This window comes from Diplotaxodon limnothrissa, linkage group LG16 (assembly GCF_057381915.1).
Source record: "Diplotaxodon limnothrissa isolate DT_005_m linkage group LG16, D_limnothrissa_male_GT1.1, whole genome shotgun sequence".
NCBI classification, from domain to species: domain Eukaryota; kingdom Metazoa; phylum Chordata; class Actinopteri; order Cichliformes; family Cichlidae; genus Diplotaxodon; species Diplotaxodon limnothrissa.
In genome coordinates, this window is record NC_140611.1 from 29,960,443 (window position 1) to 29,973,906 (window position 13,464).

At 40.0% G+C, this 13,464-nt stretch overlaps 2 protein-coding genes across 4 annotated transcripts; both read right to left on the reverse strand.

The window, feature by feature from the left end:
* Positions 1–370: 370 nt before the first annotated feature.
* Positions 371–5,305, reverse strand: LOC146616446 (serine/threonine-protein kinase pim-1-like). Of its 2 annotated transcripts, none has more exons than XM_085375040.1 (9): positions 5,269–5,305; positions 3,041–3,283; positions 2,754–2,906; positions 2,538–2,632; positions 2,365–2,412; positions 2,043–2,261; positions 809–989; positions 552–722; positions 371–462 (listed from the first exon to the last, which is right to left on the reverse strand). In XM_085375040.1, the coding sequence occupies exons 1-9, from the start codon at positions 5,303–5,305 to the stop codon at positions 371–373; spliced, it is 1,239 nt and encodes a 412-aa protein (XP_085231166.1). The 2 variants fall into 2 exon arrangements, with proteins under 2 accessions (XP_085231166.1, XP_085231165.1); XM_085375039.1 differs by lacking the exon at positions 5,269–5,305 and adding an exon at positions 3,687–3,747.
* A 2,945-nt stretch (positions 5,306–8,250) lies between these two features.
* Positions 8,251–13,186, reverse strand: LOC146616447 (serine/threonine-protein kinase pim-1-like). 2 transcript variants are annotated; one of them, XM_085375044.1, is made up of 9 exons: positions 13,150–13,186; positions 10,921–11,163; positions 10,634–10,786; positions 10,418–10,512; positions 10,245–10,292; positions 9,923–10,141; positions 8,689–8,869; positions 8,432–8,602; positions 8,251–8,342 (listed from the first exon to the last, which is right to left on the reverse strand). In XM_085375044.1, exons 1-9 carry the CDS (start codon positions 13,184–13,186, stop codon positions 8,251–8,253), a joined length of 1,239 nt encoding a protein of 412 aa, XP_085231170.1. The 2 variants fall into 2 exon arrangements, with proteins under 2 accessions (XP_085231170.1, XP_085231169.1); XM_085375043.1 differs by lacking the exon at positions 13,150–13,186 and adding an exon at positions 11,567–11,627.
* Between the last annotated feature and the right edge of the window lie 278 nt (positions 13,187–13,464).

Sequence of the window (13,464 nt, forward strand, 5' to 3'; positions counted from 1 at the left end):
TGGAAGTTTACTTCAAGTCTTCAGATTTTTACTGTCTTTTATTTGATTACTTTAAAGTATATGATTACATTAGAGTAATTAAATAAAGACAGTTTTGATGGAGCTCCTGACCCAGCCCAAGCTCTCTATGAAGACGAGGAAAAACTCCCCTGGGGGGGCCAGATTGACGGGAAGAAACCTCGGGAAAGCCCATTCAAAGAGAGATCCCCTTTCCTGGGATGGCTGGGGGGGTTACAGGAATTCCAAAACACTGAAATTTAAAGTGGGCCAATTAAAAAAATTATTTCCTGAAAAAAAGCAAGGTAATTCATACATCACACATAAATGATAACGTCTGAATTGTGTGTGTTTGTGTGTGTGTGTGATATGCTTATCTCAGCCACGTGTGATGCTGTAGCTCCTCCAGCGTCGGCCGCGTCTCCGGGACTTTGGTTAAACACGCGTCCAAGAAATCCCGGCAGTCTGGAAAGAAAGGAAAGAGAAAAAACATGAAGATGATAGTTCCAGTGGTCCAAGCCATCAGTCAGTCTTGAAGTGTGACGTTTTCTTACTTTTGGACAGATGTCTTTTGAATTTCAGGCGCTTTTTGAGGAAGCTCGTGGTGTTAAAGTCTCCCGCATGAAGCGCTTCGTACAGAACCACTCCCATTTGCCATACCGTGGTGGGTCCACACCTGTAGCAACTGCGCCCGTACCACTCGGGAGGGGAGTAAATTTCTGTACCTAATAAACAGACACAATTGCAATTTCTTCTAAAACAAAAGGCGAAAATTGTGACATCTGTGAAGAGCAAGAGCAGAATATGTTACCATAGAAGACGCGGTACTGCGACTGCTCCTTAACAAAGCAGCTCAGTCCAAAGTCGATGATACGAACACGCGGTACATCTGAGCCGGTCTCAATTAGAATGTTCTCACTCTTGATGTCCCGGTGAAAGATGTGTTTATCCTCCAGGTGCTTCGCAGCATCAACCAGCTGCTTCAGAATGACCTGGAAATAGAGCAGGGCGATATGACCAAAAATATTTATCAAGATATACATTTGAAAAGTTGCGATAACGATATAACTGACGATATAATTGACACTAGACAAAATACTTTACAACTCCACAACTATTAGTGCAAAAAACCCCATCAATGTATTTTCACTTAAACAAGCAGCTGTTTTTTTATGTCCATTAAAGTTATATAAAAATGTAACAGTGCAAATTCCTTGCTGACAGTTTAACCAAAAGGCATTTCCAGTGGAAATTGGCCGACATATCCTCAGCATAACCATGTATAATATCCACAAAACTTAAAAAGAGGTTATACACACACAATACGGTAATATAATGTTGAGGTGCAGTACGTATCACTCCGCGAGGCGCCTGCCTACGATAGCCGTAATGCTCCGACAATCCATCGAGCGGTGCTGCTTTGTAGCTTAGCAAAGTCGCCGTGTACATAAAATCGTTTTGAGGTCAGTAAACACAACCAGAATTCATACATAAGTCACACGGGATTATAAGGGGCACTGTCGAGTTTCAGAAAAATCAAAGGATTGATTTTAAGTGTGCCGTATTTTCCAAACAACACGGTAATAACGACGCCCCGCTAGCATTCGCTCCCAAAAATTGTGCTTTGTTGTGTATCTGACGGACGAAAGCTAAACCAGTTCCACACCACTAAAGTTGCAGCATTTTTACAAACCAGTTCTGGTTCATCCGTTTCATTCAACGATCCACTTTCGCTCTTCTCATTGTGCGTCATCGTTTTGAGGTCAGTAAACACAACCAGAATTCATGCGGCGTCACCGCCATGTGCGTATGTAAACAAAGGCACTGCGCATGCGCGTTTTACCCATATTCTATCGCGATATTTCATTTTCCTATCGTTGCCCAAAATTACCCCGGTATTACCGTGAATGGTATGATATAGCCCAGCCCTACCTGGAAACGATGAAAAAGACAATAGTCAATCAATGGGTTAATGTTTCTCTAACACTCTGTGCTTTGATTGAATGATGTACAGTCTAAGACTCTTCTAAAGCAAGTCAACTTGCCTTGGCCTTGTCCTCTGGCAAAAATCCTCCATTTTCTTCTATATATTTATCCAGGTCCACAGCGGGGACAGGTCTCTCCATCACCAGGATCAGCTCTCTGCCAAAGTCAAACCACTCCAACAGAGACACTGGGGCTGATGTTTCCACTGATCCATCTGCTTCAGCTGCAAGCTTCAGCATGATGGCAACTTCCACTGACACATTCTTCCCGTTATCATCCTGAAATATTTCAACAAAGTGGATGATGAGGCACAGACGTTCCACAGGTGAACGCTGCATGCAATCCACTAATGTAAAAGCAATTCAAGTCTTGCATATTTACCTTCACTTTGCAGTACACTTTCCCCTTTGGGATGTGTTTGATGGCCACCTAAAAGACACAGGGCATTGATGAGCATTTCCTCAGTATGACATAATTAAAGGTGTAAAACAGCTTACGATATTATCCCTTATCTGCGTTACTGCCTGTCTTACTACCACCATCTGAACACTTACTGGTAAATGATCCTTTATGCGGTAGCCAGCAAACACTGCTCCGCACCCTCCTTCTCCAAGCCGGTGCTCCTCCACGTATCTCGCTTGGAAGTCACCTAAACAGACAAACACAAATTGGGTTTTACTACAGCTGTCACACAAATTACTCTCTGCTGTACCCTAAATGTTCATTTTGCTCTTCACCTGAATATAAAAGCCAAGCTGCTTGCTACTTACGTTTCTGTTCAGCCACTGACTTTTTGGCAACAGTTTTGGTTTTGTCCTGGTCCACTTTCTTTTTCTTAGGTGGGTCCCTGGTGTCTCCCGCAGCTTTCCTTTTGCCAGCCTTTTTGTTTTTACTGCAGCTCTCTGAAATCTCTATGCTGCAGTCTGCAGATGTGGAAAACACCAAAAGCATGTCAGCTTATTAGATAATAGACACAAATATCTCCCAAACACTAATATCTTCAAACTAGCAACCAGATGTACACTTAATCTACCCCTCACTCAACTAATTAGCCTACCTTTACCAGTGTCCAACCAGGAAGATGCCTGCCCCTTGTCACCGCTCACATGGTCAAGAAGTTTACGCTTCTTTGCTGTGTTGGCTGTCCCCGCTTCATCTTGTTGGACCTTTCGCTTGACTCCCCTGACCACATGAGCATCTGAGCTGGTGGAAGGACCAGCCTGCTCAGTGACCCTCCTTCTTTTTATGGGGGTCGTTTTTTCAGGACTGGCCTTTCTTTTAGCCATCCTGCTCTTACAATCTATAAACAACAACAACACATTAGTGAAAAAGAGCGCTCGACATCAGGACTAGAAGGATTTTGATGTCACTGAATTTTTAATTAGTATTGCTTACAATATAATAACAAGTTTATCCTTTTGATAAAAAACACACCAACACGAGTCCATCTACTAAGTCTAGATACTGATGACACTTGTTGCTCTGTTTTCACTGCTCAGTCCAAGAATAAACTTGTCACATTATTTTACCAAAAGACAAAGTGCCCCAGTAACCTTTCTTTGATTAGACATGTTGCACTTAGGTTAGTTTCAATCAAAACCAGGATTTAAATCCTCTAAAAATGAATCGTTTTATACACAGAGCCTCAACATTGTTAGAAATGTCGATTCTGTTATTTGGGGGATTTTTTTTTTTTTACTTACTTTGATCTCCTGGATCTTTCTTATCTGCCTCAGTCGTAACTTTTCTTGTTTCCTTTTTCATCTGAATTTTTTGAGAACTTTTAAAATAGAAAATGTCACCTTAATGAGTGAATAGTCCTTCAAATGTCTGGATGCTTGACTTTTCTAACTAAGCTGTATAAGTCAGTTCTGTAAGTGAGCTTTAAAAGTAAACTCCGGAGACTATGGCAACACAACATTAGAACCTTGCCTTTTAGTGACATCACTAAAAGGCAGTGTCCCAAGTAGTTTAAAGAAAAACACTCTGGCAGACAAAGCCATAATATTTCATATAATTCAGTAATTTCACATTAAACTTTCTTTCATTATCCTTTCATTATTTGTTTAACCCTTTAAGACCTACCATAGAACCAAGTTCGCCAGAGCTTACTTTATATTTTTACATGCTGTAGTGCCATTTTTGGGAGCATTTCAAGTTGCTATACATCAATACAACTGTTATAGCCCATATTTTAATAATATGTATGCATTAAGTCCATAGTAACTACATTAATTGCAAAAAAGTGCAACAAACTACAAAAAAAATTGAAAATCGTTTTTGGTTTTTTTTAAATATATTTCTACTTGGAGAAATTTAAGAGGCTTATCCCTCAAAACTTTAAATACAAAAAAGTTGCAAAAAATAGTTTACAACAACAGGAAATTTATTTTGAGTGTCTTCATAGTTTTATTTTTGAGATACACCAATTTTTACATACTGCAGGAATAACGAAAAACAATCCTATGATGCAAATTTGCAAAGAAAACAGCATGTGCATCAAAATAAACTATTTTAAGCAGTGCAATTCGAGTTCTAAGCATCCCAGAAACTATTCAGAAAAGCATAAAGTCAAACATGACTTATAAAAACACCAGTATAGGCTCTTAAGGCCTACAAGTAAAAAACTACATTTTCCGCGAAAATGACGTCACTTCCGGTTTCGGGCAGGAAATGGTGGACATGCGATCGTTCGCGCTGACGTCTGTTTCAATGTGGGAAGTGTTACGAACAGCTGATCGGATCGGCAAAGCGTGTTTCTGGAATATTATGTTTTTGTTCCCGCAAGCGCTTTTATGCAATTTTTGCAAAGCTATATGTGTAAGGAAACCATGACCTAGGACAAGCCGATGGCATAAGATGTAAGTACAACTCTGGTTTCATATGCAAAAAAAATTATTGCGCTAGCTTACGCGGTTCCCGGTTCTACAGGGATTTAAAAATAGTTACGCAAAACAGAGCGTGCCTGCTCCGACCGGCTTTAAAGGGTTAAACATGTAACAATCGAATTGCATCTTTCCATTGCCAGCCATCTCATTTTGTACAAATCCAGCCAACTCTTCCAAGTTTGTGTATTTTTTAAACCCTTACAAGAATTGAAATGTGTCCCAAATATCTGTATCCCATCAGAGGCAAGTTTCCTAAAGGAGAGGTAGTAGCTGCTCCACCATAGGACCAGTAGGACCTCCAGCACACAATGAACACTTAATTAACATTAACACATTTATTAAAACACAATTTTAAGCAATAACCCTTTTCTTTTAGTGTGTTTCAATTTGTTCCTACCGCGCCATTGGAACGGTGTACTATCCAGTAACAGCATCCAGCTGGCAGAAGCATACACCTGCAGCAAGGAGAATCTACCAGGCAGGATAGCGCAGCGGAGTCATCAGATGAAGTGGTTCATCCAGCAGGAACAGGATACCAAAAGGGGAGAGAAAAAACACAGAAAGCATAGTCATGACTAACTCAGTGTCACTAACAGCTCATCTAGCAGTCTTAACATCATAAGGATACAGGCTGGTCCATATAAAAAATATTAACAGAAAAAAGATGTACTTACCTGGATGATTGAGCATGTATCAAGACAATGAGTCATTTACTTTAGTAAAACTGTAATGCAACAAGCACAAAAAATGGGCTGTAAAAAAAAGAAAAAATATCTGAACAATAGCACCGACTTTTAAATAGCAATCAAGCCCAATAAACAGTTTCTTTTGTTAAAAGAGGGGCCTAATGTCCTCCACAGTTATGTGAGATGATAAAGCCATACAGAAAATGATTACTTCAAGATATAGCTGCTAAAAGTCGTTCTACTACCGAATTATGTGTATGTATCCTCTCTTGATTTATTTCCAAAGTTTACTCACTTGATTTGGATTACTGAATGGAACCTAATCATTTTATTAATCTATACACACAGAAATAGCCACACAAACTAAATTAGTTGGTCAAATTTTATTCAGACACTTGTTGAAATAATCACACAATGTAGTCCTTCTAATGACAGCAACATACTGTTGTTAGGAGGTGGTGGGATTGTCACATGCAGTGAGCTAGCATGATTTACTTAAAGCTGATGTGATTCCCAGATTGGATGAACTATTTGCATTTTCCTCATCATTATTTTTATTTTTGTTTTCTGATTGCTGATTGGTAGTGGTTGCCAGAATTATGCTTTCGCTTAAAATACAGTGTTAGCTACTAGTGCCTCAATTTCTTGGTTGTCTAAGAAATTCATCCTATCAGAGCCTTCAAAAACAAAAAATAAAAACAAAAAATATACTTTACAAAACATAATTCCAATTAAAATAGTTAGCTGGGTAAAATGCCACATGTTTTATGTCATGGTACAGTTAGTGCGATTCTTGATTCTTATGATAAAATGTAATTATATTTTAATCCCACAAATCTCTTTTTTCTTTTTATGAGAGCTCACACACTTAAAGGATATGCCAAAGTCACACATTTTACAACAGCAACCTCATTTTATAAATGCAATACACTAAAAAACAAGGGGAATAAAAGCAAAACATTAACGGTGTGTTCACACTGAACGCGATAGACGCGAACGAAAACGCCCCAAACGCCCCTAATTTGACGCGTGCACATTCGCACCTCAACGCGTGACCAAGAAAAATCCATCGCGCCTCAAAATTGCATATTTTGACGTGCGTGAACCGGAAATGTGGGAGGAAGTTGTGCCAGACCGGTATCTTTGTCAGCTGTCGAGCTAGCGTTTGAAGAGAGAGTCTCCCTTCTCTATTTACTGTGCAGAGCAGAGCAGCGGCGTTAAGGACGTCCTCGCCGTACCTGGGTCCATCAGGTCCTCCAGACGCGTGAGCAGTTTGGTGAGTTTCAACACTTGCTCCAGGAGCTGCGCCTGGATGACGGCCGATTTCAGCGATATCGCCGTCTTCCCCTCGCCCAGTTTGAGGACCTGCTGTCCCGCGTTGGTCCAAGAATCGCCCGCCTAGACACCGACTACAGGCGCTCAATCCTACCTGCAGAGCGCCTGTCCGTCTGCCTGAGGTTAGTAAAAGTGTTTAATACGGTAGTCCTTTATTGATACCTGTGCTAATATGCTAAACTATCGTTTATAGACCGCTAACATGGATGTGCTATGCTATCAATGAATGCCGTTGGTGTTTACTGATAGCAAACTGTGGTACGGAGACGACTGTTTATAATATTTCTAGTGATACTCGAAAGGTCTCATCAAGTCCTGATTTAATTCAATTTATGCTGTTATCAGTGTTTGCAACGATAGCATGGCTGTGGTGCCATATGTATGCTCTCGGTGTTTGCTGATATCAAACTGGTATTAGGACCAATGTAGGTTAATCTTTGTAGTGATACTCACTCCTTTTTATTTAGACCTGGTTTAATTCTGGTATAGTTGAGTATTTGTATATAATCCCTGCAGCTGTCAGACTCTATAACAGGGGTCACCAGCCTTTATAAAAACAGAGTTAGATAAAACTGTGAACAGTTTGGTTCATCTTTAGTTAGATGGTTCTATCTTGATAAGCTATGTCTTCTCACAGATTCATTTTTCAAAAATATTAATGATTTAAGCAAGGAAAGGGCTACATGTCAGCATACAACTCTTTATTTCTATTAATGTCTTACTTCATTCCTACCTGATTGACATGTTTAGGAATTATGAGTGATTGGCTCACTGTAGTTGTAAAAGTTGCTACCAATCAAATTATGATATGTTAAAGTTAAAACAAAACACAACTGTTTAGTGTCATTTTTGTTGTAATTGATGTCTGGTTTGTTCTGTTCCCTAGTGATGGGTAGGGATGGGTACCAGTATCGCACCGGTTCTGACCCTTGAAATAGTAATAACACAGTATCCTCAGCAAAGATGAATTAAACAAGTTTTATTTTAATGGAAGTTTACTTCAAGTCTTCAGATTTTTACTGTCTTTTATTTGATTACTTTAAAGTATATGATTACATTAGAGTAATTAAATAAAGACAGTTTTGATGGAGCTCCTGACCCAGCCCAAGCTCTCTATGAAGACGAGGAAAAACTCCCCTGGGGGGGCCAGATTGACGGGAAGAAACCTCGGGAAAGCCCATTCAAAGAGAGATCCCCTTTCCTGGGATGGCTGGGGGGGTTACAGGAATTCCAAAACACTGAAATTTAAAGTGGGCCAATTAAAAAAATTATTTCCTGAAAAAAAGCAAGGTAATTCATACATCACACATAAATGATAACGTCTGAATTGTGTGTGTTTGTGTGTGTGTGTGATATGCTTATCTCAGCCACGTGTGATGCTGTAGCTCCTCCAGCGTCGGCCGCGTCTCCGGGACTTTGGTTAAACACGCGTCCAAGAAATCCCGGCAGTCTGGAAAGAAAGGAAAGAGAAAAAACATGAAGATGATAGTTCCAGTGGTCCAAGCCATCAGTCAGTCTTGAAGTGTGACGTTTTCTTACTTTTGGACAGATGTCTTTTGAATTTCAGGCGCTTTTTGAGGAAGCTCGTGGTGTTAAAGTCTCCCGCATGAAGCGCTTCGTACAGAACCACTCCCATTTGCCATACCGTGGTGGGTCCACACCTGTAGCAACTGCGCCCGTACCACTCGGGAGGGGAGTAAATTTCTGTACCTAATAAACAGACACAATTGCAATTTCTTCTAAAACAAAAGGCGAAAATTGTGACATCTGTGAAGAGCAAGAGCAGAATATGTTACCATAGAAGACGCGGTACTGCGACTGCTCCTTAACAAAGCAGCTCAGTCCAAAGTCGATGATACGAACACGCGGTACATCTGAGCCGGTCTCAATTAGAATGTTCTCACTCTTGATGTCCCGGTGAAAGATGTGTTTATCCTCCAGGTGCTTCGCAGCATCAACCAGCTGCTTCAGAATGACCTGGAAATAGAGCAGGGCGATATGACCAAAAATATTTATCAAGATATACATTTGAAAAGTTGCGATAACGATATAACTGACGATATAATTGACACTAGACAAAATACTTTACAACTCCACAACTATTAGTGCAAAAAACCCCATCAATGTATTTTCACTTAAACAAGCAGCTGTTTTTTTATGTCCATTAAAGTTATATAAAAATGTAACAGTGCAAATTCCTTGCTGACAGTTTAACCAAAAGGCATTTCCAGTGGAAATTGGCCGACATATCCTCAGCATAACCATGTATAATATCCACAAAACTTAAAAAGAGGTTATACACACACAATACGGTAATATAATGTTGAGGTGCAGTACGTATCACTCCGCGAGGCGCCTGCCTACGATAGCCGTAATGCTCCGACAATCCATCGAGCGGTGCTGCTTTGTAGCTTAGCAAAGTCGCCGTGTACATAAAATCGTTTTGAGGTCAGTAAACACAACCAGAATTCATACATAAGTCACACGGGATTATAAGGGGCACTGTCGAGTTTCAGAAAAATCAAAGGATTGATTTTAAGTGTGCCGTATTTTCCAAACAACACGGTAATAACGACGCCCCGCTAGCATTCGCTCCCAAAAATTGTGCTTTGTTGTGTATCTGACGGACGAAAGCTAAACCAGTTCCACACCACTAAAGTTGCAGCATTTTTACAAACCAGTTCTGGTTCATCCGTTTCATTCAACGATCCACTTTCGCTCTTCTCATTGTGCGTCATCGTTTTGAGGTCAGTAAACACAACCAGAATTCATGCGGCGTCACCGCCATGTGCGTATGTAAACAAAGGCACTGCGCATGCGCGTTTTACCCATATTCTATCGCGATATTTCATTTTCCTATCGTTGCCCAAAATTACCCCGGTATTACCGTGAATGGTATGATATAGCCCAGCCCTACCTGGAAACGATGAAAAAGACAATAGTCAATCAATGGGTTAATGTTTCTCTAACACTCTGTGCTTTGATTGAATGATGTACAGTCTAAGACTCTTCTAAAGCAAGTCAACTTGCCTTGGCCTTGTCCTCTGGCAAAAATCCTCCATTTTCTTCTATATATTTATCCAGGTCCACAGCGGGGACAGGTCTCTCCATCACCAGGATCAGCTCTCTGCCAAAGTCAAACCACTCCAACAGAGACACTGGGGCTGATGTTTCCACTGATCCATCTGCTTCAGCTGCAAGCTTCAGCATGATGGCAACTTCCACTGACACATTCTTCCCGTTATCATCCTGAAATATTTCAACAAAGTGGATGATGAGGCACAGACGTTCCACAGGTGAACGCTGCATGCAATCCACTAATGTAAAAGCAATTCAAGTCTTGCATATTTACCTTCACTTTGCAGTACACTTTCCCCTTTGGGATGTGTTTGATGGCCACCTAAAAGACACAGGGCATTGATGAGCATTTCCTCAGTATGACATAATTAAAGGTGTAAAACAGCTTACGATATTATCCCTTATCTGCGTTACTGCCTGTCTTACTACCACCATCTGAACACTTACTGGTAAATGATCCTTTATGCGGTAGCCAGCAAACACTGCTCCACACCCTCCTTCTCCAAGCCGGTGCTCCTCCACGTATCTCGCTTGGAAGTCACCTAAACAGACAAACACAAATTGGGTTTTACTACAGCTGTCACACAAATTACTCTCTGCTGTACCCTAAATGTTCATTTTGCTCTTCACCTGAATATAAAAGCCAAGCTGCTTGCTACTTACGTTTCTGTTCAGCCACTGACTTTTTGGCAACAGTTTTGGTTTTGTCCTGGTCCACTTTCTTTTTCTTAGGTGGGTCCCTGGTGTCTCCCGCAGCTTTCCTTTTGCCAGCCTTTTTGTTTTTACTGCAGCTCTCTGAAATCTCTATGCTGCAGTCTGCAGATGTGGAAAACACCAAAAGCATGTCAGCTTATTAGATAATAGACACAAATATCTCCCAAACACTAATATCTTCAAACTAGCAACCAGATGTACACTTAATCTACCCCTCACTCAACTAATTAGCCTACCTTTACCAGTGTCCAACCAGGAAGATGCCTGCCCCTTGTCACCGCTCACATGGTCAAGAAGTTTACGCTTCTTTGCTGTGTTGGCTGTCCCCGCTTCATCTTGTTGGACCTTTCGCTTGACTCCCCTGACCACATGAGCATCTGAGCTGGTGGAAGGACCAGCCTGCTCAGTGACCCTCCTTCTTTTTATGGGGGTCGTTTTTTCAGGACTGGCCTTTCTTTTAGCCATCCTGCTCTTACAATCTATAAACAACAACAACACATTAGTGAAAAAGAGCGCTCGACATCAGGACTAGAAGGATTTTGATGTCACTGAATTTTTAATTAGTATTGCTTACAATATAATAACAAGTTTATCCTTTTGATAAAAAACACACCAACACGAGTCCATCTACTAAGTCTAGATACTGATGACACTTGTTGCTCTGTTTTCACTGCTCAGTCCAAGAATAAACTTGTCACATTATTTTACCAAAAGACAAAGTGCCCCAGTAACCTTTCTTTGATTAGACATGTTGCACTTAGGTTAGTTTCAATCAAAACCAGGATTTAAATCCTCTAAAAATGAATCGTTTTATACACAGAGCCTCAACATTGTTAGAAATGTCGATTCTGTTATTTGGGGGATTTTTTTTTTTTTACTTACTTTGATCTCCTGGATCTTTCTTATCTGCCTCAGTCGTAACTTTTCTTGTTTCCTTTTTCATCTGAATTTTTTGAGAACTTTTAAAATAGAAAATGTCACCTTAATGAGTGAATAGTCCTTCAAATGTCTGGATGCTTGACTTTTCTAACTAAGCTGTATAAGTCAGTTCTGTAAGTGAGCTTTAAAAGTAAACTCCGGAGACTATGGCAACACAACATTAGAACCTTGCCTTTTAGTGACATCACTAAAAGGCAGTGTCCCAAGTAGTTTAAAGAAAAACACTCTGGCAGACAAAGCCATAATATTTCATATAATTCAGTAATTTCACATTAAACTTTCTTTCATTATCCTTTCATTATTTGTTTAACCCTTTAAGACCTACCATAGAACCAAGTTCGCCAGAGCTTACTTTATATTTTTACATGCTGTAGTGCCATTTTTGGGAGCATTTCAAGTTGCTATACATCAATACAACTGTTATAGCCCATATTTTAATAATATGTATGCATTAAGTCCATAGTAACTACATTAATTGCAAAAAAGTGCAACAAACTACAAAAAAAATTGAAAATCGTTTTTGGTTTTTTTTAAATATATTTCTACTTGGAGAAATTTAAGAGGCTTATCCCTCAAAACTTTAAATACAAAAAAGTTGCAAAAAATAGTTTACAACAACAGGAAATTTATTTTGAGTGTCTTCATAGTTTTATTTTTGAGATACACCAATTTTTACATACTGCAGGAATAACGAAAAACAATCCTATGATGCAAATTTGCAAAGAAAACAGCATGTGCATCAAAATAAACTATTTTAAGCAGTGCAATTCGAGTTCTAAGCATCCCAGAAACTATTCAGAAAAGCATAAAGTCAAACATGACTTATAAAAACACCAGTATAGGCTCTTAAGGCCTACAAGTAAAAAACTACATTTTCCGCGAAAATGACGTCACTTCCGGTTTCGGGCAGGAAATGGTGGACATGCGATCGTTCGCGCTGACGTCTGTTTCAATGTGGGAAGTGTTACGAACAGCTGATCGGATCGGCAAAGCGTGTTTCTGGAATATTATGTTTTTGTTCCCGCAAGCGCTTTTATGCAATTTTTGCAAAGCTATATGTGTAAGGAAACCATGACCTAGGACAAGCCGATGGCATAAGATGTAAGTACAACTCTGGTTTCATATGCAAAAAAAATTATTGCGCTAGCTTACGCGGTTCCCGGTTCTACAGGGATTTAAAAATAGTTACGCAAAACAGAGCGTGCCTGCTCCGACCGGCTTTAAAGGGTTAAACATGTAACAATCGAATTGCATCTTTCCATTGCCAGCCATCTCATTTTGTACAAATCCAGCCAACTCTTCCAAGTTTGTGTATTTTTTTAAACCCTTACAAGAATTGAAATGTGTCCCAAATATCTGTATCCCATCAGAGGCAAGTTTCCTAAAGGAGAGGTAGTAGCTGCTCCACCATAGGACCAGTAGGACCTCCAGCACACAATGAACACTTAATTAACATTAACACATTTATTAAAACACAATTTTAAGCAATAACCCTTTTCTTTTAGTGTGTTTCAATTTGTTCCTACCGCGCCATTGGAACGGTGTACTATCCAGTAACAGCATCCAGCTGGCAGAAGCATACACCTGCAGCAAGGAGAATCTACCAGGCAGGATAGCGCAGCGGAGTCATCAGATGAAGTGGTTCATCCAGCAGGAACAGGATACCAAAAGGGGAGAGAAAAAACACAGAAAGCATAGTCATGACTAACTCAGTGTCACTAACAGCTCATCTAGCAGTCTTAACATCATAAGGATACAGGCTGGTCCATATAAAAAATATTAACAGAAAAAAGATGTACTTACCTGGATGATTGAGCATGTATCAAGACAATGAGTCATTT